The sequence below is a fragment of the Bos taurus genome, chromosome 7 (assembly GCF_002263795.3).
Source record: "Bos taurus isolate L1 Dominette 01449 registration number 42190680 breed Hereford chromosome 7, ARS-UCD2.0, whole genome shotgun sequence".
Lineage (NCBI taxonomy): Eukaryota > Metazoa > Chordata > Mammalia > Artiodactyla > Bovidae > Bos > Bos taurus.
Window position 1 is genome coordinate 34,871,702 of NC_037334.1, and position 21,292 is coordinate 34,892,993.

The window sequence follows — 21,292 nt, forward strand, 5'->3', positions numbered from 1 at the left end:
TTTATAAGATGAAATTTTATTGTGATATTAATAATGAAAAGTTGTTCCTTCTTTTGCTGGTTATATTAAGTATAGTTTCAGAAATGTAAAACCTAGAGTTTATTTTACAACTTATTTGTTTCTTTAAAATGACAATAGAGGGCACTGTGGCATTTCATTTTTTCACAGTCTGTTTTAAAATTGGAAAGTTGTTGCTATTTTTAATGTGTGATGCAGTGTATCTGTTCAACTGATCTATTGAAGAGTGATAAAACTCTTTGTTCTTTGCTTTTCCACTCTGTGAAACTATAAAATTTTTGTTGAGTATTGGGAAATTTGAGGTGTGATATCTTTCTGGGTTTTAGATTTGCTTTACTTTAGTGGGTAAAAGAAATTCTTTTTAAATTAATGATTTTTGTAAATCTGTTCACTAATCTTTAAACTTTGCTTCTGTGAGATTTTCTTGATTAAAATTAGTACTATGAGAAAAATAGCTTTTGGTAAGTATTGTTAGAGATTTAATTAAACTTTTAAATATTAATTAATATTTAAGCTTTTGAAAGTCATTTTTGTAGGTTTTAGCATCTGTAGTCATATGCCTCAGATCAGATCAGTCGCTCAGTCATGTCCGACTCTTTGCCACCCCATGAATTGCAGCACGCCAGGCCTCCCTGTCCATCACCAACTCCCGGAGTTCACTGAAACTCACGTCCATCGAGTCGGTGATGTCATCCAGCCATCTCATCCTCTGTCGTCCCCTTCTCCTCCTGCCCCCAATCCCTCCCAGCATCAGAGTCTTTTCCAATGAGTCAACTCTTGGCATCAGGTGGCCAAAGTACTGGAGTTTCAGCTTTAGCATCATTCCTTCCAAAGAAATCCCAGGGCTGATCTTCAGAATGGACTGGTTGGATCTCCTTGCAGTCCAAGGGACTCTCAAGAGTCTTCTCCAACACCACAGTTCAAAAGCATCAATTCTTCGGTGCTCAGCCTTCTTCACAGTCCAACTCTCACATCCATAAGGCCGTTAAAGACAGCATACGAGAGTGAGTGACAGCTTACCCTTGTGTTACATCATTCACTTCAGAAGCTAGTCAGTCCATCTGACAGGAAGTGTATGTGTTTATTCATACAACCTTAATGAGAAAAGAAGAAAAAGCATGTTCCATAAAATTTCTTTAAGGAAATTATTTGAAAACCCCATTTATGTATTAAGAGTTGATAAACACTTATTGGGTTGTATAGATAACACCCGGTGACATAAAACAGTATTTATAATACATTTGCAGTGCATTGTAAATGTAGAAGAGTTAAAAATCTCAGCTGTTACTTCAGTCATTCTGTTATTAATTAGTTTAAAATAGTCATAAATGACTACATTTTATTACATTTGCCTGTGATTCAGTGGTTATTTCCCAGAAATTTTTTGGTGTTTCATTGCCAGTGCTATGAAAAAGGAAATTGAAAACCTCTGACATAGACAAGATCAGGTAGCAAGACAATGATATTGTCAGTGAGATATCTTAATAGCTGTTTTCCAAACCTATACCCAATCTACCAGTATATTTATCAGGTATTAATTTTTCTTGAGATCTACATAAATTCTAGAAGTATGCTTGGCTTTTTATTTCTCCACACCTTCTCCAGCATTTATTTCTATTCTTTTTGACAGTAGCCATTCTAACAGGTGTGAGGTGATATCTCATTGTGGTTTTGGCTTGCATTTCACTGATGACTAATGATGTAAAACATTTTTTCATGTACCTGTTGGCCGTCTGTATGTCTTCTTTAGAAAATTGTCTATTCAGGTCTTATATCCATTTTTCAATTGGATTGTTTGTTTCTGTTCTTGAGTTAAATGAGTACTTTATATATTTTGCATATTAGCCCCATATGAGATATATGATTTGCAAATATTTTCTTTTAGTGTGTTGGTTGTCATTTCATTTTCTTGATAGTTTCTGTTGCTGGGCAGAAACTTTTTATTTAATGTAGTCCCACTTGTTTATTTTTGTTTTTGCTTTTGGTGTCAGGTTAAAAAAATCATTACCAAGATGTAAGTCAAAGAGCTTACTGTCTTATATTTTTCTTCCAGCGGTTTTATGGTTTCCAGCCTTACATTCAGATCTTTAGTTCATTTTGAGTTGATTTCTGTGTATGGTTCAGTTTTATTTATTTTAATGTCCAACTTTCCTAACACCATTTAGAACAGACTGTCATTTCCCCAGTGTATATTCTTGGCATTTTTGTTGTTAATTAATTCACCATATATGCATGGGTTTATTTCTAGGCTCTGTGTTCTGTTTTGTTGATCTACGTGTAGTTTTATGCCAGTACAATACTGTTTAAATGCCTGGAGAATCCCAGGGACGGGGGAGCCCTGTGGGCTGCCGTCTATGGGGTTACACAGAGTTGGACACGACTGAAACGACTTAGCAGCAGCAGCAGCTTTGTTAGTATAGTTTGAAATCAGGGATCATGATGCTTCAAGCTTTATTCATCATTCTCAAGATTCTTTGGCTATTTGGTTTAATGGTTCCACAAATTTTAGGAATTTTTGTCCTATTCTTGTAAAAAATGTCATTGGAAGTTTGATAGGGTTACATTGAATCTGTAGTTGTTGATATTCAGTTGCCCACTCATGTCTGGCTGTTTGTGACCCCATGGACTGTAGCAAGTCAGACCTCCCTATCCCTCATCATCTCCTGGAGTTTGCCCAAGTTCATGTCCATTGCATTGGTAATGCCATCCAGCCATCTCATCCTCTGATACCCTCTTCTCCTTATGCCCTCAATCTTTCCCAGCATCAGAGACTTTTCCAATGAGTTGGCTGTTTGCATCAGGTGACCAAAATACTGGAGCTTCAGCATCAATCCTTCCAGTGAATATTCAGGGTTGATTTCCATTAAGATTGACTGATCTGATCTCCTTGCTGTGCAAGGGACTCTCAGGAGTCTTCTCTAGCACCACAGTTCAAAGGCATCAATTCTTTGGCACACTACCTTCTTTATGGGCCAGCTCTCACAACTGTATGTGACCACTGGGAAGATGGTAACCTTGTATATGGACCTTTGTTGGCAGAGTCATGTCTCTGCTTTTCAACACTGTCTAGGTTTGTCATAGCTTTCCTGCTGAGAAGCAGTTGTCTTCTGATTTCATGGTTGCAGTCACCATCTATAGTGATTTTTCAGATTCAAGAAGAGGAAATCTGTCACTACTTCCACCTTTTCCTCTTTTGATTGCCATGAAGTAATGGAGCGAGATGCCATCTTTGTTTTTTCAATATTTAGTTTTAAGCTGGCTTTTTCACTCTTCTCCTTCACCCTCATCAAGAGGTTCTTTAGTTCCTCTTCTCTTTCTGCCATTAGAATGGTATCTGTATATCTGAGGTTGTTGATGTTTCTCCCATCTATCTCGATTCCAGCTTGAAACTCACCCAGCCTGGCATTTCTCATGATGTGCTGAGTGTATAGGCTAAATAAACATAATGACAACAGACAGCCCTGTTGTATGCCTTTCTCAATCCAGTTGTTCCATACAGTGTTCTAACTGTTGCTTCTTGACCCACATACAGGTTTCTCAGGAGACAGGTAATGTGGTCTATCTCTTTAAGAGCTTTCCACAATTTGTTATGATCCACACAGTCAAAGACTTTAGCGTAGTTGATGAAACAGAAGTAGATGTTTTTCTGGAATTTCCTTGCTTTCTCTGTGATCCAGTGAATGTTGACAATTGACCTCTCGTTCCTCTGCATTTTCTAAATCCAGCTTGGATGTCTGGAAGTTCTTGGTTTGCATAATGCTGAAGCCTAGCATGCAAGATTTTAAGCATGACTTTACTAGGATGGGAGATGAGTGTAGTTGTCTGATGTTTTGAACATTCTTTAGTGCTGCTCTTTTTGGGAATTGGGATGAGGATTGACCTCTTCCAGTCCTGTGGCTGCTGCTGGGCCTTCCAGATTTGCTGACATTTTGAGTGCAACACTTTGATAGCATCATCGTTTAGAGTTTTGAATAGCTCTACTGGAATTCCACCACATCTACTAGCTTTATTGACAGCAGTGCTTCCTAAGGCTCAATTGACCTCACACTCCAGAATGTCTGGGTCTGGGTGGCTGACCATACCATCATTCTTATCCAGTTCATTAAGGTCTTTTTTCGTACAGTTCTTCCATGTATTCTTTCCATCTCTTCTTGATCTCTTGTCCTTCTACTAGGTCTGTGCTGTTTCTGTCCTTTATTGTGCCCTCTTTGGGTGAAATGTTCCCTTTATATTTCATATTTTTCTAAAGCAGGCTCTAATATTTCCCCTTCTGTTGTTTTCCTCTGTTTTTTATGCATTGTTCATTCAAGAAGACCTTCTTGTCTCTCCTTGCTATTCTTTGGAACTCTGCGTTTGGTTGGGTGTACCTTTCCCTTTCTCCCTTGCTTTTCACTTCTCTTCATTCTTCAGCTATTTGTAAAGACTCCTCAGACAGATAGCCACTTTGCCTACTTGCTTTTCTTTTTCTTTGGGATAATTTGTTTGCTGCCTCTTGTATAATATTATGGACCTCTGTCCATAGTTCTTCAGGCATGCTGTTTACTGTATCTAATCTCTTGAATCTATTTGTCACCTCCACTGCATATTCATAAGGGATTTGATTTAAGTTGTACCTTGCTGGCCTAGTGGTTTTCCCAAATTTCTTTAGTTTTAAGTTTGAATTTTGCTATGAGAAGCTGATGATCTGAGTCACAGTCAGCTCCAAATCTTGTTTTTGCTGACTGTATACAGCTTCTCCATCTTTGGTTACAAAGAATGGAATCAATTTGATTTCGGTATTGACCATTTGGTGATGTCCATGTGTAAAGTTGTCTCTTGTGTTGTTGAAGAAAGGGTGTTTGCTATGACTAGTCCACTCTCTTAACAGAATTCAGTTAGCCTTTAGCCTGCTTTATTTTATACTCCAAGACCAAACTTGCCTGTTACTCCAGGTATCTCTTGACTTTCCACTTTTGCATTCCAATCCCCAGTGATGAGTAAAACATCTTTTTTTGGTGTTAGTTCTAGGAGGTCTTATAGGTCTTCATAGAATTGATCAACTTCAGCTTCTTTGGAATCGGTGGTAGGGGCATAGACTTGAATTATTGTAATGTTGAATTGCTTGCCTTGGAAGTGAACCGAGATCATTCTGTCATTTTTGAGATTGTATCCAAGTACTGCATTTCAGACTCTTTTGTTGATTATGAGGGCTGCTCCATTTCTTGTATGGGATTCTTGCCCACAGTGGTAGATATAATGGTCATCTAAATTAAATTCCCCCATTCCCATCCATTTTAGTTCACTGATTCCTAACATGTCAATGTTTGTTCTTACCATCTCCTGCTTGACCAAGTCCAATTTACCTTGATTCTTGGACCTAACATTCCAGGTCCGTATGCAGTACTGTTCTTTGCAGCATCAGATTTTGCTTTCATCACCAGACACATCCACAGCTGAGCCCCACTTTCTCTTTGGCCCAGCCGCTTCATTCTTTCTGGGGCTATTAGTTGTTGTCCTCTGTTCTTCCCCAGTAGCATGTTGGACACCTTCCAACCTGGGGGACTCACCTTTCAGTGTCATATCTTTTTGTTTTTTTATACAGTTCATAAGATTCTCATGGCAAGTATACTGGGGTGGTTTGCCGTTCCTTCCTCCAGTGGATCAGGTTTTGTCAGAACTCTCTACTATAACCTGTCTGTCTTGGGTGACCCTACATTATTGTTCAGTTGCTCTGTTGTGTCCAACTCTTTACAGCCCCATGGACTGCAGCACACCAGGGTTCCCTGTCCTTTACCATCTCCTGGAGCTTACTAAAGCTCATGTCCATTGAATCAGTGATGCCATCCAACCATCTTATCCTCTGTTGTCCCTCTCCTGCCTTCAATCCTTTCCAGCATCGGAGTCTTTTCTAATGAATCGACTCTTCTCATAAGGTGGCTAAAGTATGGGAGCTTCAGTTTCAGCATCAGTCCTTGCAATGAATATTCAGGGTTGATTTTCTTTAGGGTTGACTGGTTTGATCTCCTTGCTGTCCAAGGGACTCTCAAGAGTTTTCTCCAACACCACAGTTCAAAAGCATCAATTCTTCGGTGTATGGCTCATAGCTTCATTGAATTACGCAGGCCCCTTTGCCATGACAAGGCAGTGATCTGTAGTATGAACGTTTAAAAAATATTAATTGTTCCAATCCATGAGTATGGACTATCTTTCCACTTATTTGTGTGTTCTTCATTCTATTTCATTAATTAATGTCTTGTAGCTTTCAACATACAGGTCTTTCACCTCCTTGGTTAAGTTTATTCCTAGACATTTTATTCTTTTGGAGAAGGATTTTAAAATTAGGAGAGCAGTTACTCTGCACTTACCATTAGTTTGGTAAGAAATGGTTTAACATTTGGATAGCTAGTCACCAGTGTAGTACATGCAGACAATTGTAGAGTAGGAAAGTGTGAGAAAAATGGCTGTTAATAATAAATAAGTACACATTCTTATTGTAAAGTAACTTGCTAAATATAAACTTAATCAACTGAAATACAAAATGTTTTAAAGAACTATAGTTTTATTAGCTTGAGGTAATTAGAATTAGGTTAATAAAGGGGGCATGCTTTAAAATAAATGGGTAATGATATTTTATGAGCAACTTAAAACATAAGCCAGAACAATTAGGTTTAGCTTAAATCACAGTTACAGGGTTTATATATAAAGTGCTTAACTGTTTTTTTTTTTGTTGTTGTTGTTGCTGTTATTTAGTAAATATTTTCTTCAGTAAATATTTTTGCCTCCTGTATGCTATTGCTTACAAGAAAGATCACAAAAGATAACAAAGGAAGATCTGAGGAAATTCTTGGTTATCCAGTGGCTAGAACTTGGTGCTTTCACTGTCAACACCCAGAGGAGCTAAGATCCCACAAGTTGCGCGTTGTGCCCAAAATAAAGCAACAGAAATGTCAAAGGAAGATCTGAGACTCTGAATTTCATTTATAATGCAAACTAATTGTCTTAATACTAGAGAGGAAGTGAAGGAGAGATTAGTATTTGATATGTAAGAAAATGAAGGGATAGGATAAGAAATTGTGTAGGAGGAGAAGGGCATTCCAAGGTCGACGTAAGAGGGAACGCAAAGGTATTCGCTTATGTATGCAGCAGTATTTATTGAAAGCTTACTATGCTAGGTGCTGGGGTATAAAAGTGAAAAAAGTAGGTCAAGTCAAGTCCTTGCCCTTAGGTAGCTTACTTTGTAGAAAAGGAAACCCACCTTAACAAAACATGATGTCAAATGGTGGTAAAATGCCTCTAGCTTGGGCTTCCCTGGTGGTTCAGACGATAAAGAATCTGCCTGCAATGTGGGAGACCTGGGTTCAATCCCTGGGTTGGGAAGATATCCTGGAGGAGGGTATGGCAACCCATTCCAGTATTCTTGCCTGGAGAATCCCCATAGACAGAGGAGCATGGTGGGCTGTAGTCCATGGGTTTGCAAAGAATCGGACATGACTGAGCAACTAAGCACATGGCCCAGCCTCTTTCTTACTAATTACATTGAACATTCTTTTTTCATTGCATTTTTATATTTTTTAAAATAACAACTTTATTTAGATACTATTCACAGACCATGGAGTTTATCATATTGAAGTGTATAATTTAGAGTTTTTTTTTGTTGTTGTTGTTGTTATATTAACAAAGTTGTGTAGACACCACCAGTATTACAGTGATTTTAGCAGGTTTTTGTTGAATGTCTTTTCAGCATCTTTCTCTTAAGCTGCCTTCTTCTTTTTGTATTGCATCCTTCCCATTAACATTCCCAGTCAACAAAAATAAGACCAGGAGCTGACTGTAGCTCAGACCATGAACTCCTTATTACCAAATTCAGACTTAAATTGAAGAAAGTGGGGAAAACCACTAGACCATTCAGGTATGACCTAAATCAAATCTCTTATGATTATACAGTGGAAGTGAGAAATAGATTTAAGGGCCTAGATCTGATAGATAGAGTGCCTGATGAACTATGGAATGAGGTTCATGACATTGTACAGGAGACAGGGATCAAGACCATCCCCATCAAAAAGAAATGGAAAAAAGCAAATGGCTGTCTGGGGAGGCCTTACAAATAGCTGTGAAAAGAAGAGAAGCGAAAAGCAAAGGAGAAAAGGAAAGATATAAGCATCTGAATGCAGAGTTCCAAAGAATAGCAAGAAGAGATAAGAAAGCCTTCCTCAGCGATGAATGCAGAGAAATAGAGGAAAACAACAGAATGGGAAAGACTAGAGATCTCTTCAAGAAAATTAGAGATACCAAGGGAACATTTCATGCAAAGATGGGCTCAATAAAAGACAGAAATGGTATAGACCTAACAGAAACAGAAGATATTAAGAAGAGATGGCAAGAATACACAGAAGAACTGTACAAAAAAGATCTTCACGACCCAGATAATCATGATGGTGTGATCACTGACCTAGAGCCAGACATCCTGGAATGTGAAGTCAAGTGGGCCTTAGAAAGCATCACCATGAACAAAGCTAGTGGAGGTGATGGAATTCCAATTGAGCTATTTCAAATCCTGAAAGATGATGCTGTGAAGGTGCTGCACTCAATATGCCAGCAAATTTGAAAACCTCAGCAGTGGCTACAGGACTGGAAAAGGTCAGTTTTCATTCCGATCCCAAAGAAAGGCAATGCCAAAGAATGCTCAAACTACCACACAATTGCACTCATCTCACATGCTAGTAAAGTAATGCTCAAAATTCTCCAAGCCAGGCTTCAGCAATATGTAAGCCATGAACTTCCTGATGTTGAAGCTGGTTTTAGAAAAGGCAGAGGAACCAGAGATCAAATTGCCAATATCCATCCGCTGGATCATGGAAAAAGCAAGAGAGTTCCAGAAAAACATCTATTTCTGCTTTATTAACTATGTCAAAGCCTTTGACTGTGTGGATCACAACAAACTGTGGAAAATTCTGAAAGAGATGGGAATACCAGACCACCTGACCTGCCTCTTGAGAAACCTGTATGCAGGTCAGGAAGCAGCAGTTAGAACTGGACATGAAACAACAGACTGATTCCAGATAGGAAAAGGAGTCCATCAAGGCTGTATATTGTCACCCTGCTTATTTAACTTGTATGCAAAGTACATCATGAGAAACACTGGAAGAAACAAAAGCTGGAATCAAGATTACCAGGAGAAATATCAATAACCTCAGATATGCAGATGACACCACCCTTATGGCAGAAAGTGAAGAGGAACTCAAAAGCCTCTTGATGCAAGTGAAAGTGGAGAGTGAAAAAGTTGGCTTAAAGCTCAACATTCAGAAAACTAAGATCATGGCATCCGGTCCCATCACTTCATGGGAAATAGATGGGGAAACAGTGGAAACAGTGTCAGACTTTATTTTTCTGGGCTCCAAAATCACTGCAGATGGTGACTGCAGCCATGAAATTAAAAGACGCTTACTCCTTGGAAGGAAAGTTATGTCCAACCTAGATAGCATATTAAAAAGCAGAGACATCACTTTGCCAACAAAGGTTCATCTAGTCAAGGCTATGGTTTTTCCTGTGGTCATGTATGGATGTGAGAGTTGGACTGTGAAGAAGGCTGAGCGCTGAAGAATTGATGCTTTTGAACTGTGGTGTTGGAGAAGACTCTTGAGAGTCCCTTGGACTGCAAGGAGATCCAACCAGTCCATTCTGAAGGAGATCAGCCCTGGGATTTCTTTGGAAGGACCGATACTAAAGCTGAAACTCCAGTACTTTGGCCACCTCATGCGAAGAGTTGACTCATTAGCAAAGACTCTGATGCTGCGAGGGATTGGGGGCAGGAGGAGAAGGGGACGACAGAGGATGAGATGGCTGGATAGCATCACTGACTCGATGGACTGAGTCTGGGTTAACTCCAGGAGTTGGTGATGGACAGGGAGGCCTGCTGCGATTCATGGGGTTGCAAAGAGTTGGACACGACTGAGCGACTGAACTGAACTGAACAGCATATGGAATATTCACAGATTAGAGATTGAACCCATGTCCCCTGCATTGGCAGGCAGAGTCCTATCCACCATACCACTGCATAAGTCCTTTTATCTGATCTTAAATTACATTTTATAAAATAATGTTATTGACATTTGGTCATGCATTGCAGTCATATGCAGTTTCATGCAAAAAAAAAAAAATCAGAAACTTAAACTTTTATCTCTTTATATATTTTCTTAGGTCCTTTCTCTCTCTCTTCTCCTTCTGGGACCCCTATAATGTGAATATTGGTGTGTTTAATTTTGTCCCAGAGGTCTCTTATGCTGTCTTCACTTCTTTTCCTTCTTTTTTCCATGTTTTGCGGCAGTGATTTCCACCATTCTTCTTCCAGATCACTTATGCGTTCTTCTGCCTCAGGTATTCTGTTACTGATTCCTTCTAGTGTATTGTGCCTCTCTGTTTGTTTGTTCTTTAGTTCTTTGTCTTTGGTAAACATTACTTGCATCTTCTCCATTTTTTCCCCAACATCTTGGATCATCTTCACTGTCATTATTCTGAATTCTTTTTCTTGAAGATTTCCTGTCTCCATATAATTTAGTTGATTTTCTGGGAATTTGTCTTGTTCCTTTATCTGGGTCATGATCCTATGAATTTTTATTTTGGTTAGCTTTATGTGATTGTGTCTTTTGTTCTGGAGGCTCTGGGATTGTAGTTCTTGCTTCTTCTGTCTGACCCCTGTGGATGAGGCTAAGAGGCTTATGCAAACATCCTGATGGGATAGACTCCAGAAACTTAAACTTTTAAAACTTGAATATATCTCATCCGCTGTCTCCTTCCATTGAATGGGAAATCCTTTCTAATTGTAGCCCTTGATTTGTTTGTCACTGAAAGTGACTGAAAATGAAGTTGCTCAGTTGTGTCCAACTCTTTGTAACCCTATGGACTATAGCCCGCCAGGCTCCTCCATCCATGGGATTTTCCAGGCAAGAATACTGGAGTGGGTTTCCATTTTCTTCTCCAAGGTATCTTTCTGACCCAGGGATCGAACTCTGGTCTCCCGCATTGCAGGCAGACTCTTTACCATCTGAGCCACCAGGGAATCCCTTGTTTGTCACTATATAGTCCCATAAGTCACTCCTCCTGTGTTTGCTTATGTTTACTCTTCTTGTGACCACTGAGAGACTCTCTGTTCCTAAAAATTTGCTCACATTCCTAAGAGGGAATCCTTGGTAGGACTGAGTAGTCACACTGAATCATTTCCGATGTCATTGGAAAACAAGTGTATTGATTTCCTTGCATTAATCATTCACTCTTGGTTCAGTAGTGAAAAGGGGAAGTGGGGTCACATTGTACAATATGTTTATGCCTCTGCCTAAAATATTATTTAGATAATTTCTTCAGCAGGAGCAAAGGTTTAACAGTTTCTTGCAAAGTGAGGTGGTAGATACAATCGAACCAATTTACTCACACTCTGTGTTTTATTAATATACGTATTTTTTACCTCAGGCTATAACTCAACATAAGTAAATTGAGGAAACGGTGGGTAGCAATCAGTTTTCTAATAGTAAGTATGCTGTTGGGAATTCTCTTTAAAATATAGCATTCACTTGTATACTGTTACAATGCCACGTGACATCTGCCTGTAATAGTGATCTATAGTGAACATTTGTTTCCATCATATTGTATCTGGCTACTTGATTAATTTCATGTTATAAACACATATTTAATACAGGATGTAATGATAAACTACCCATGTATATTCCTTCAGTACCTTTGGAAGGACACACAAGAAACTAATCACTGGTTGCCATTAGGGAAGAGAATGAACTAGACTGGAGAACTGAGATGGGACATGTACCCTTTTAATTCCATCCGAATTTTGTAATAAGTGCTACTGAAGTAAGTAAGGCACTAAGAAGTAAGGAAAATGAAAGCAACAGAGTAAACCATAACAGAAGGGAAAATAAATGGGTAAGATACATGCTCTGAGGATGTAATTTTAGCCAAATATTCTTTGGTGGCCCCTGTTTGGGTTTCTTCTCACAATTGGTAAGTTCTCCATGTTGACTGATGGCTAAGTTCGATTAGCACTGTCTTCTAGGTGGTGATTATATTCCAGTATTTTGTTATCACTTTGTTCCTTCCAACTTCAGATGATTCAGATTAGTTGCCAGGTTTCTGTTTGACATGAGATCTGTTCTTGATTTGGAATGCAAGTTAGTAGAAGTATTGCTTCATGAATAAAAAGACCATGGTTGTGACTTACGACTCTTCTTCCACTGAAGATAATTAAGGCAATATTTTTTGAGATATTTTGATCTACTATGAATGGTAAAAAATTTACCTGAGTCTTATTTTTCAAATTCTCATATTGAAAATATGTTTGATTAAATTCTTTCTTAATATCACTTTAAAAGAATTCAGCTTTAGCAAATCTATATTATTAAGTGCGATTATGTTCAAATTTTATGTTATTGTTATATAATTTTATTTTAAACATACTACAGTTTTTCTTTTTTATTTTATCTTTTAGCCGGCCTCAGAAAGTATGTTTGTGTCCATTTCTACCAGCGCATCCTCTACACATTTCTACCTACTTGTATATAATTCAGCATCCAGCAGAGGTGAGTAAGGTGTTGTGAAATACACAATGTTAGATAAGATATTAGTACACAAGAGGATGCATGCAGGTGAACATACTCATCCCTTTCAGCTTTTCAGCATTTTTAAAAATAAATTGATATGCTTTATAGACAGATAAAATGTATTTCATAAAATAGTGTTATTTCATAAAAACTGTGTTACTGAATGGTAGAGAGAAATTTAGAATTCCAGTGATTTTATATGGAGGAAAAAAATGAGATTTTTTGAGTTGAGTCAAGAAATTATTGCTTTTTAAATTTTGATCTTAGCTTTTGTTCTTTGATGTCTTTCCTTGTTAAGGTAGAAGTTACTCTCAGCACTTTAGTGTTATAAAATGAATGTGTAAGTTTTTTACTTCTTTAAGTGAATAGAACAAATGTGTATATTTTACATGTATACATGAAAATAAAAATATATAAAATACATATATATGTTGTATATAAAAGATTTTCAGTTAATGGTTTCATATATTGGGGAGGATTATGTATGTGGTAGTGTGTATGTGTGTTAGTAACTCAAATGTAGTAATGGAGAGAGGAGGGAAGGAGAGTATAGATAATCAGAAATTGACATTAGTACCAAACTCTTTGATGTGTGATACAGGTACAGAAATGAGTTTTGTGTAAACTGAAGTCAAAACTCTTCCAGGCTTTGAAGGAGGAATAATGTTCTTCTTGTATTTCTGAAGTATTAATATACAGCACTTGAAGACTTTAACAAAGACATTAAAGGATATTAATCTGTCACTTCCCTTTTCCAAATGATAAAATAATTACTTTTATTGTGAATTGTTAAATGTTTCATTTGCTGAGCAACCCTTTTTTTTAATTTCCCCCAGTGTTAACAGCATGCTTTTGTCAGGATTGTGACACTTTTATCACTAGCATTATATTACTGCATTTAAACTTACAACCTGGTGTAGCTCAAATTTACATAAAATGATAGCTTATTGGCCATAACAGTTTTGACTAAAGCTTGACTTTTGATGACAAGTGTTGTTTTCATTTTATAATACACATAGTAGGGGGCATTTTCATTGTTATTTGGTTCCAGACATAAGATGGATTTTAAACTGGAGGACTTTTCATTGATTTGTGGCAATTTTAATGTTTTCATATCTTATTCCTTATTTTCTTCATTCCTGCCTCCCCCCCACCTTCCTTTTCTTCTTCCTTCTTTCTATTCTTTACTTCCTTCCTTCTTTCATGGTTAATCCACAGTTTAGATGATCCATCCAGAATTGTATGTGCTGCAAATGTATTTCACTTATGTACAAGTCCATCTGTATTGCTTTTCTTTATCATGCAAGGAATTTTGCAATCTTAATCTAACTCAGTCATACTGGGCTGCCTTGTGCTTAATCTCAGCATACAGTTTTCAGTCACAAACAAGTCAGTTTGATGACTTTCCCTAAAAACTTATTGAAAACCAGTTGTGTAGGCTCTAGGAAGGGGCTTTGAGGAAAGAAGACTTGATGGAATGGATGAAATGGTGTTTATTATGGTGGAGCATTTCAAAGAGTATGGACCTGCATATAGAAAATTACTTAAGACTAGAAAGCAAAGCAGAGAAGGCAATGGCACCCCACTCCAGTACTCTTGTCTGGAAAATCCCATGGATGGAGGAGCCTGGTAGGCTGCAGTCCATGGGGTCGCTAAGAGTTGGACACGACTGAGCGACTTCACTTTCACTTTTCACTTTCATGCTTTGGAGAAGGAAATGGCAACCCACTCCAGTGTTCTTGCCTGGAGAATTCCAGGGACGGGGGAGCCTTGTGGGCTGCCATCTATGTGGTTGCACAGAGTCGGACACAACTGAAGTGACTTAGCAGCAGCAGAAAGAAAAGAGTTACCTCAAAAATAACAAAAAAAACTTCACAGAAAAGAAATGTTATGTTAAATAGCTTGGCTTTTTGTGAACTATATATATATATATATATACATATACATATATACATATGTATACATATAGCCATTAATGATCTAAATACTGTTTATTGATTTCACTAAAAGTACTAGAAGATGTAAGGGTAAGGAGTGATGTAAGAAAGCTAAATCTTCATTTATTATGAGAGGCTATAGTTATAGAATGAGTAAGGCTCAGGAGTTTAAATTCTTCACAGCTCTGTAAACTCTGTAACCCTGGGAAAGATAACCTCTCTGTGCCTCAGTTTTGTCATTAATGAAATGGATGTAATAAAAATATACTGTGTTGCTGGTTTATGGGGAATGGTTCGGTGTTTAGTCACTCAGTCATATCTGACTCTTTGTGACCACATGGACTGCAGCCCGCCAGGCTCCACTGTCCATAGGGATTCTGCAGGCAAGAATACTGGAGTGGGAAGCCTTTCCCTTCTCCAGGGGATCTTCCCAACCCAGGGATCAGACCCAGGTCTCCTGCATTGCAGGCAGATTCTTTACCAGCTGAGCCACCAGGGAAGCCCAAGAATACTGGAGAGAGTAGCCTATCCCTTCTCCAGTGGATCTTCCTGACCCAGAAATCGAATCAGGGTCTCTTGCTTTGCAGGTGGATTCTTTACCAACTGAGGGTATAAGGGAATTATGAGGATAGAGGGAAGGTATGAGGTAAGAGTCTTATGGTGAATAGTAAATGAATAATACATAACATGCACTTAGAATTACATACATTAAGGTTACCTAATATGATGGTAATAATTGATAGTTTATATGTAGTATCTAAAATTGATAAGAAATAGCAAGGCATGTATAGAAATATAGACATAAGTACTGGGAGAAATAGCTGGAAAAGTTAAAGCAGTTGCCTCTGGGAAGTAGTATTGGGGATTGTATCTGGGAACATTTTAAATCTTTTGGCACTGTTTGACTTTTATACATGTGTTACTTTGACAAAAGTTTGGGAGGTGGTTTAATTATGTATCAGAGTCTCAAAAGTGATGGGAAGGAGGGAAGAAAGCAGTGTGAGACACTGGAAACTGTCCTGAAACTGCCCTCTCACCTGCCTCCTGCTCGTCCCCTTCACCAGAGGAGCTGCTCCAAAGTGCTGTTTCCAGGCTTCTTCAAGTGCCAGACTGCTGCATGTTTTTTTTAATTAAAGTCCCAGCAAATTCTGACTCTCCTATTTCTTTTTGAATTTTTTATTAGGTAGATCAGTCTAACTACTCTCAGCATGTTTAAATTTACCTTTTATATATTATTTTAATTAATACTTCCTAGATTCAGAGGTTAAAGAAGTAAACACAGAATGTTCTGAGAGAGTAACTGTGTGTGTGTTTGTTGAATACCATTACTACAATACTTTTTGTTTCTGTGCAAAAATAAATAATGTAATTATAAATTTATTTTTAATTACTTTAATAAATTCATGTATAATTGTATTGTTTTATGTATTAATTTGCTAAATGATATTCCTAAAGGAAGGTGAGTAATATTTGATAATCCTTGAGGACATTGTCACTTTTTTACAGACACAAAAGTAGTCAAATTATTCACTGTGAGTACGTATATACACACAGGATTAAATAAATTGGTAAAGATAACATTGGAGTCTGTGTGCATGCCTGCTCAGTTGCTTTAGTCGTGTCTTACTCCTTTGCGATCCCATGGACTGTAGCCTGCTGGTCCATGGGATTCTCTAGGGCTCTGTCACTTATTTGATTAAGCATGACATTCCCAGTTGGGCCAGTGGAAAGAGCCAGGCAGTGACTGAGCACTATAGGCCAGAATAACCAAGATAAGCATGAGGCTAAGACAGAATAGCTAATCACCTAACTCTACTAGGCTTAAAAATGGAGTTCTTGTGACAACCAGAAAGGTGGTTTTTTTGTGTTGGAAGTTAGGACATTGAGAGAAAAAAACCACTGATTTATGGTGAACATTAACATGATAATAGTTAATGCAATTTACAGAAATTGTCACCAACTTTTTCCACATTAAAATTATATTTTATTTCTCTTTACATATTTTATTCTTTGGATGGAAGGTCATAAATGCAGCCCACACTCAAGTAGGAAGGAGAGAGGAAACATCACCTCCTGGAGTGGGGAGAGTTTATGTTTATTCCTCGGAATTCTTCTATGAGGAAGATTTGTCTCTTCTCTCCTATTTATTTAATATTTATTTATATCAGTCTGGACTCTATTTTATACTTTGGGTTATAATCCAAATACTATGTTTATTATTTTATTGCTCAAGTTGTTCCATTGGGTGCTTTTAAGGTTGGCTTCTGTGTTTCTTTATTGTTCCCAAACAGTATGCCCAATTCTTTTGTTTTTTGAACACATGTTTGCTTTTGAGGCATCAATATCTAGATAATTAGCTTCAAGTTGACATACTACAAAATGTAGTAGTGAAAAAAAAAGTTTGTTTTTTCTTTAATTGAATCAAAAAGTTTAATTCAATTTAAACATGTTTACATTTTTTATAATCTTAACTATTATTTAGATTAATGTTATCTTTTTTGATCAGTAAACATGTAAACATACCCAAATAGAATAAAAATATACACTTATGTTTAGTACTGATAAGTTGGAAAAACTGTAGCTCTGTTTTATTAAATTGTGGTAACTACTTGTGAAAGTTGTATATAATGTTGTGAATCAAATGTTCATCAGAAAACTTTTATAGTGGGGAATTTCCTGGCAGTCCAGTGGTTAGGACTCGGCACTTTCACTGCTGAGGGCCTGTGTTCAACAATCTCTGGGTAGGGAACTAAGATCTGGCATGCTGTGCAGTGTAAGAAAGAAAGTCTTAAAACTGTGTTTATCTAAGTAAAATCTGCATTTTAATTAATTTTTTAATTATAGGAAAACAAAGTGTTGCGGACAGTTCCTCTTCTGGCAGCATGTCTCCCCAAAGATAAATGTAAAATCAAGATTGGTCGTCGCTTCAGTGAGGAAAGGTAAATTAATTTTTAGGGCAATTTAATCAAATTCTTTTTTTACTTTAAAAATGATTTTCTTCAGGTTATCTATCAGACCTAGAACATAGTACATTGGAGGTGGCTAAAAAATATAATTTCTGCCTTCTCCCTCAGGGCATGTATATTTACTGTTTTTTCATTTTTGTTAAGATGGTTTGTTTCAAGATGTTAGTACTTGTCTTAGATTCCGTTCCTGTTTTTCTTTCTTTTTCTTTGAATTATATATGATATCCATTTATATAAAAACATATATTCCATTTCTAGTCCATTAAGACCTTCCTAAGGTACAGTGACAAGAACTGTATTTAGTATTCTAGTTATAAGCACATCATATTTTTAAAAAAATGATAGAATGCCTTCTCTTGTGTTGAAAATATTTTTTTGATGAGGTCCAGTATGTGTAGGAGTTTGTTAGTTGCTATCTTCACAGACAATTCTACAATACTCTTGGATCTTATTTTGTTCTGTATTATAGAACCCATTAATATAGATATATATTATTTAAATTTTTCTACAAGTTGTTTCTTACCTTTGAAGCATATTTGTTGCTTTTCTGCCTATTCACAGTTTTCACAATTACTTTGATCCTGTCTATGCTAAATATCTGAGGTTATTGATGTTTCTCCCGGCAATCTTGATTCTAGCTTGTGCTTCTTCCAGCCCACTGTTTCTCCTGATGTACTCTGCATAGAAGTTACATAAGCAGGGTGACAATATACAGCCTTGACGTACTCCTTTTCCTATTTGGAACCAGTCTGTTGTTCCATGTCCAGTTCTAACTGTTGCTTCCTGACCTGCATACACATTTCTCAAGAGGCAGGTCAAGTGGTCTGGTATTCCCATCTCTTGAAGAATTTTCCACAGTTTATTGTGATCCACACAGTCAAAGGCTTTGGCATAGTCAATAAAGCAGAAATAGATGTTTTTCTGGAACTCTCTTGCCTTTTTGATGATTCAGTGGTTGTTGGCAATTTGATCTCTGGTTCCTCTGCCTTTTCTAAAACCAGCTTGAACATCTGGAAGTTCACAGTTCACGTATTGCTGAAGCCTGGCTTGGAGAATTTTGAGCATTACTTTACTGGCATGTGCAGTGAGTGCAATTGTGTGGTAGTTTGAGCATTCTTTGGCATTGCCTTTCTTTGGGATTGGAATGAAAACTGACCTTTTCCAGTCCTGTGGCCATTGCTGAGTTTTCCAAATTTGCTGGCATATTGAGTGTAGCACCTTCACAGCATCATCTTTCAGGGTTTGAAATAGCTCAACTGGAATTCCATCACCTCCACTAGCTTTGTTGGTAGTGATGCTTTCTAAGGCCCACTTGACTTCATATTCCAGGATGTCTGACTCTAGGTGAGTGATCACACCATCGTGGTTATTTGGGTTGTGAAGATATTTTTGTACAGTTCTTCTGTGTATTCTTGCCACCTCTGCTTAATATCTTCTGCTTCTATTAGGTCCATACCATTTCTGTCCTTATCGAGCCCATCTTTGCATGAAATGTTCCTTTGGTATCTCTAATCCATAACCTCAGAAATGCAGATGACACCACCCTTATGGCAGAAAGTGAAGAGGAACTAAAAAGCCTCTTGATGAAAGTGAAAGAGGAGAATGAAAAAGTTGGCTTAAAGCCCAACATTCAGAAAACTAAGATCATGGCATCTGGTCCCATCACTTCATGGCAAATAGATGGGGAAACAGCAGTAACAATGTCAGACTTTATTTTTTTGGGCTCCAAAATCGCTGCAGATTGTGATTGCAGCCATGAAATTAAAAGATGCTTACTCCTTGGAAGTAAAGTTATGACCAACCTAGACAGCATATTAAAATGGAGAGTATTACTTTGCCAACACAGGTCCGTCTAGTCAAGGCTATGGTTTTTCCAGTGGTCATGTGTGAATGTGAGAGTTGGACTGTGAAGAAAGCTAAGTGCCGAAGAACTGATGATGGACAGGGAGGCCTGGCGTGCTGCAATTCATGGGGTTGCAAAGAGTCGGACACGACTGAGCGACTGAACTGAACTGAACTGATACTATATATATTTTTAGATGAAAAATTTAATTTCTCTTGAAAATATGGAGATTTCTTTTTCAGTTCACCTATGAAAATGCTAAGATTAGTGCCAGCACCAAGCCTAAGGAATTTACCAAACGTTTTTCTTCCTTTATTAATTTAGCTTTGTGTTATGAAAATAACATCATATTAGAAGTTCATAAAATAACTTTTTTCCTTTTTCTAAAATTATTGTTTAGGCGTTCTTTATATATATATATATTTGCAGTTTGCATTGCCCTGCCCTGCAGAAGTGAGCTTTGGTCTGGGCTTGGTGCTGCTGTTTGAATTTTGCCGTTTTTTTGGGAATGGAAGCATGATCCAGAGCTCTTCCCCCGGGAGCAACCAAATAATTTACACTGTGACACTTCTTTCACACACAGAGGCTCTTTATAATGATAGTTTCTTTATAATTCTTGGATAGATGTGGATATATAATCTGCCAACTTGGACCTTGTTTTTTTACTGCAAAAATGGTAAATATCTTGGTGGTAGAAGTGGAAACCATCTGGGTCATCCCTAACAGTTGGCTCTCTAACCCTTCCACAAATGTGCTTGGGCATGAGAAACTTGATACTCTTCTAAATAGTCGAGCTCATTTTGAGCCTATGTTATTAAGTTCAGTTTTTTTGATGGTGCCTAATATAGTGCTTATCCAGTAAATTATTATTCACTCTTGTATTTTAAACTAAAGCTGATTAAGAATATTGTTTTAATATTAGTCTAGTAATTAAATGATTGATTTAGTTTTCTGTTATGGAGTTTGTGATATTACCATGGGGGGATAAGAGGCATATTACTTTTGGTATCATTTGTAAATAGAATTTAAATGTACTATTATCAGTTTTTAGCCACTAGTATATAAGAAAAGAGTTGGGCTTTGTATATTAGCCCTGTATACTATGATTTTCTAAGTTTATTTGTTAGTCATAGAAATTGTTTTGTAGATCCCCTAGAACAGTAGCATTTTCTGTCATTTATATGTCCTCCTTTCTGTTGCTTATGGCTTTTATTTCTTTTTCTTGCCTTATTGCATTAACTGGGACTTTCAGTATGTACATCGTGTATTATGAGTGGCAAAAGCCTGTATCTTTACCCTGATCCTAATCTCAAGGGACATTGTTAAAACTGATATTAACTGTATATTTTTGTAGATGCCATTTATTAGTTCAGAGATGATACCATATATTATCTTTAATTGATTCTTTAACTTGTCTCTTTCCCCCTGAAGTTTGTTTCATTACTTGCAGACAGGCTGTCTTATTCATTATTATATCTCTTGTGCTAAAATGCTTTAACATGCATTTTTGAGAGAAGTTCAATAAGAATAATAAAGCTTCTGTCCTTCTCACAGATTAATAAATAATAAAGACTTTTTATTTTAAACTTTTAGAGATCCTGAACTTTCAACTATTTGTCGGAAGTCTGATACATTAATATTATATCCAGGGGCTGAAGCTGCTAATTTGGAAGAATTTATATTAGATTCTCCTGTTTATCCTTCCACAATAATCATCATCGATGGCACGTGGAGCCAGGCCAAGGACATTTTCTACAAGAATTCCTTGTTCCGACTGCCTAAACAGGTACACTAGTATTCTGACCTAGGGAAAATACAAATGTATAGTTCTACGTGTAGTATGTATTTTCTGAGAGAACACACGTATGTTGTTATATATGAATTTGATGGTATTTATATATAAGCATGTCTATACATAGATATGAATATGCTCTTGTGTATGTTTTA

The 21,292-nt window shown here is 37.2% G+C and overlaps 1 protein-coding gene across 1 annotated transcript in view; it reads left to right on the plus strand.

Moving 5' to 3' along the window:
• The window catches only part of DTWD2 (DTW domain containing 2), a 73,150-nt gene that overhangs the window by 20,859 nt on the left and 30,999 nt on the right, over positions 1–21,292 (plus strand). Inside the window, exons 2-4 of the mRNA NM_001206125.2 lie at positions 12,488–12,578; positions 17,381–17,475; positions 20,939–21,131. Coding sequence (NP_001193054.2) covers positions 12,488–12,578; positions 17,381–17,475; positions 20,939–21,131 — 379 coding nt within the window. The remainder of the gene's footprint in view (positions 1–12,487; positions 12,579–17,380; positions 17,476–20,938; positions 21,132–21,292) is intronic.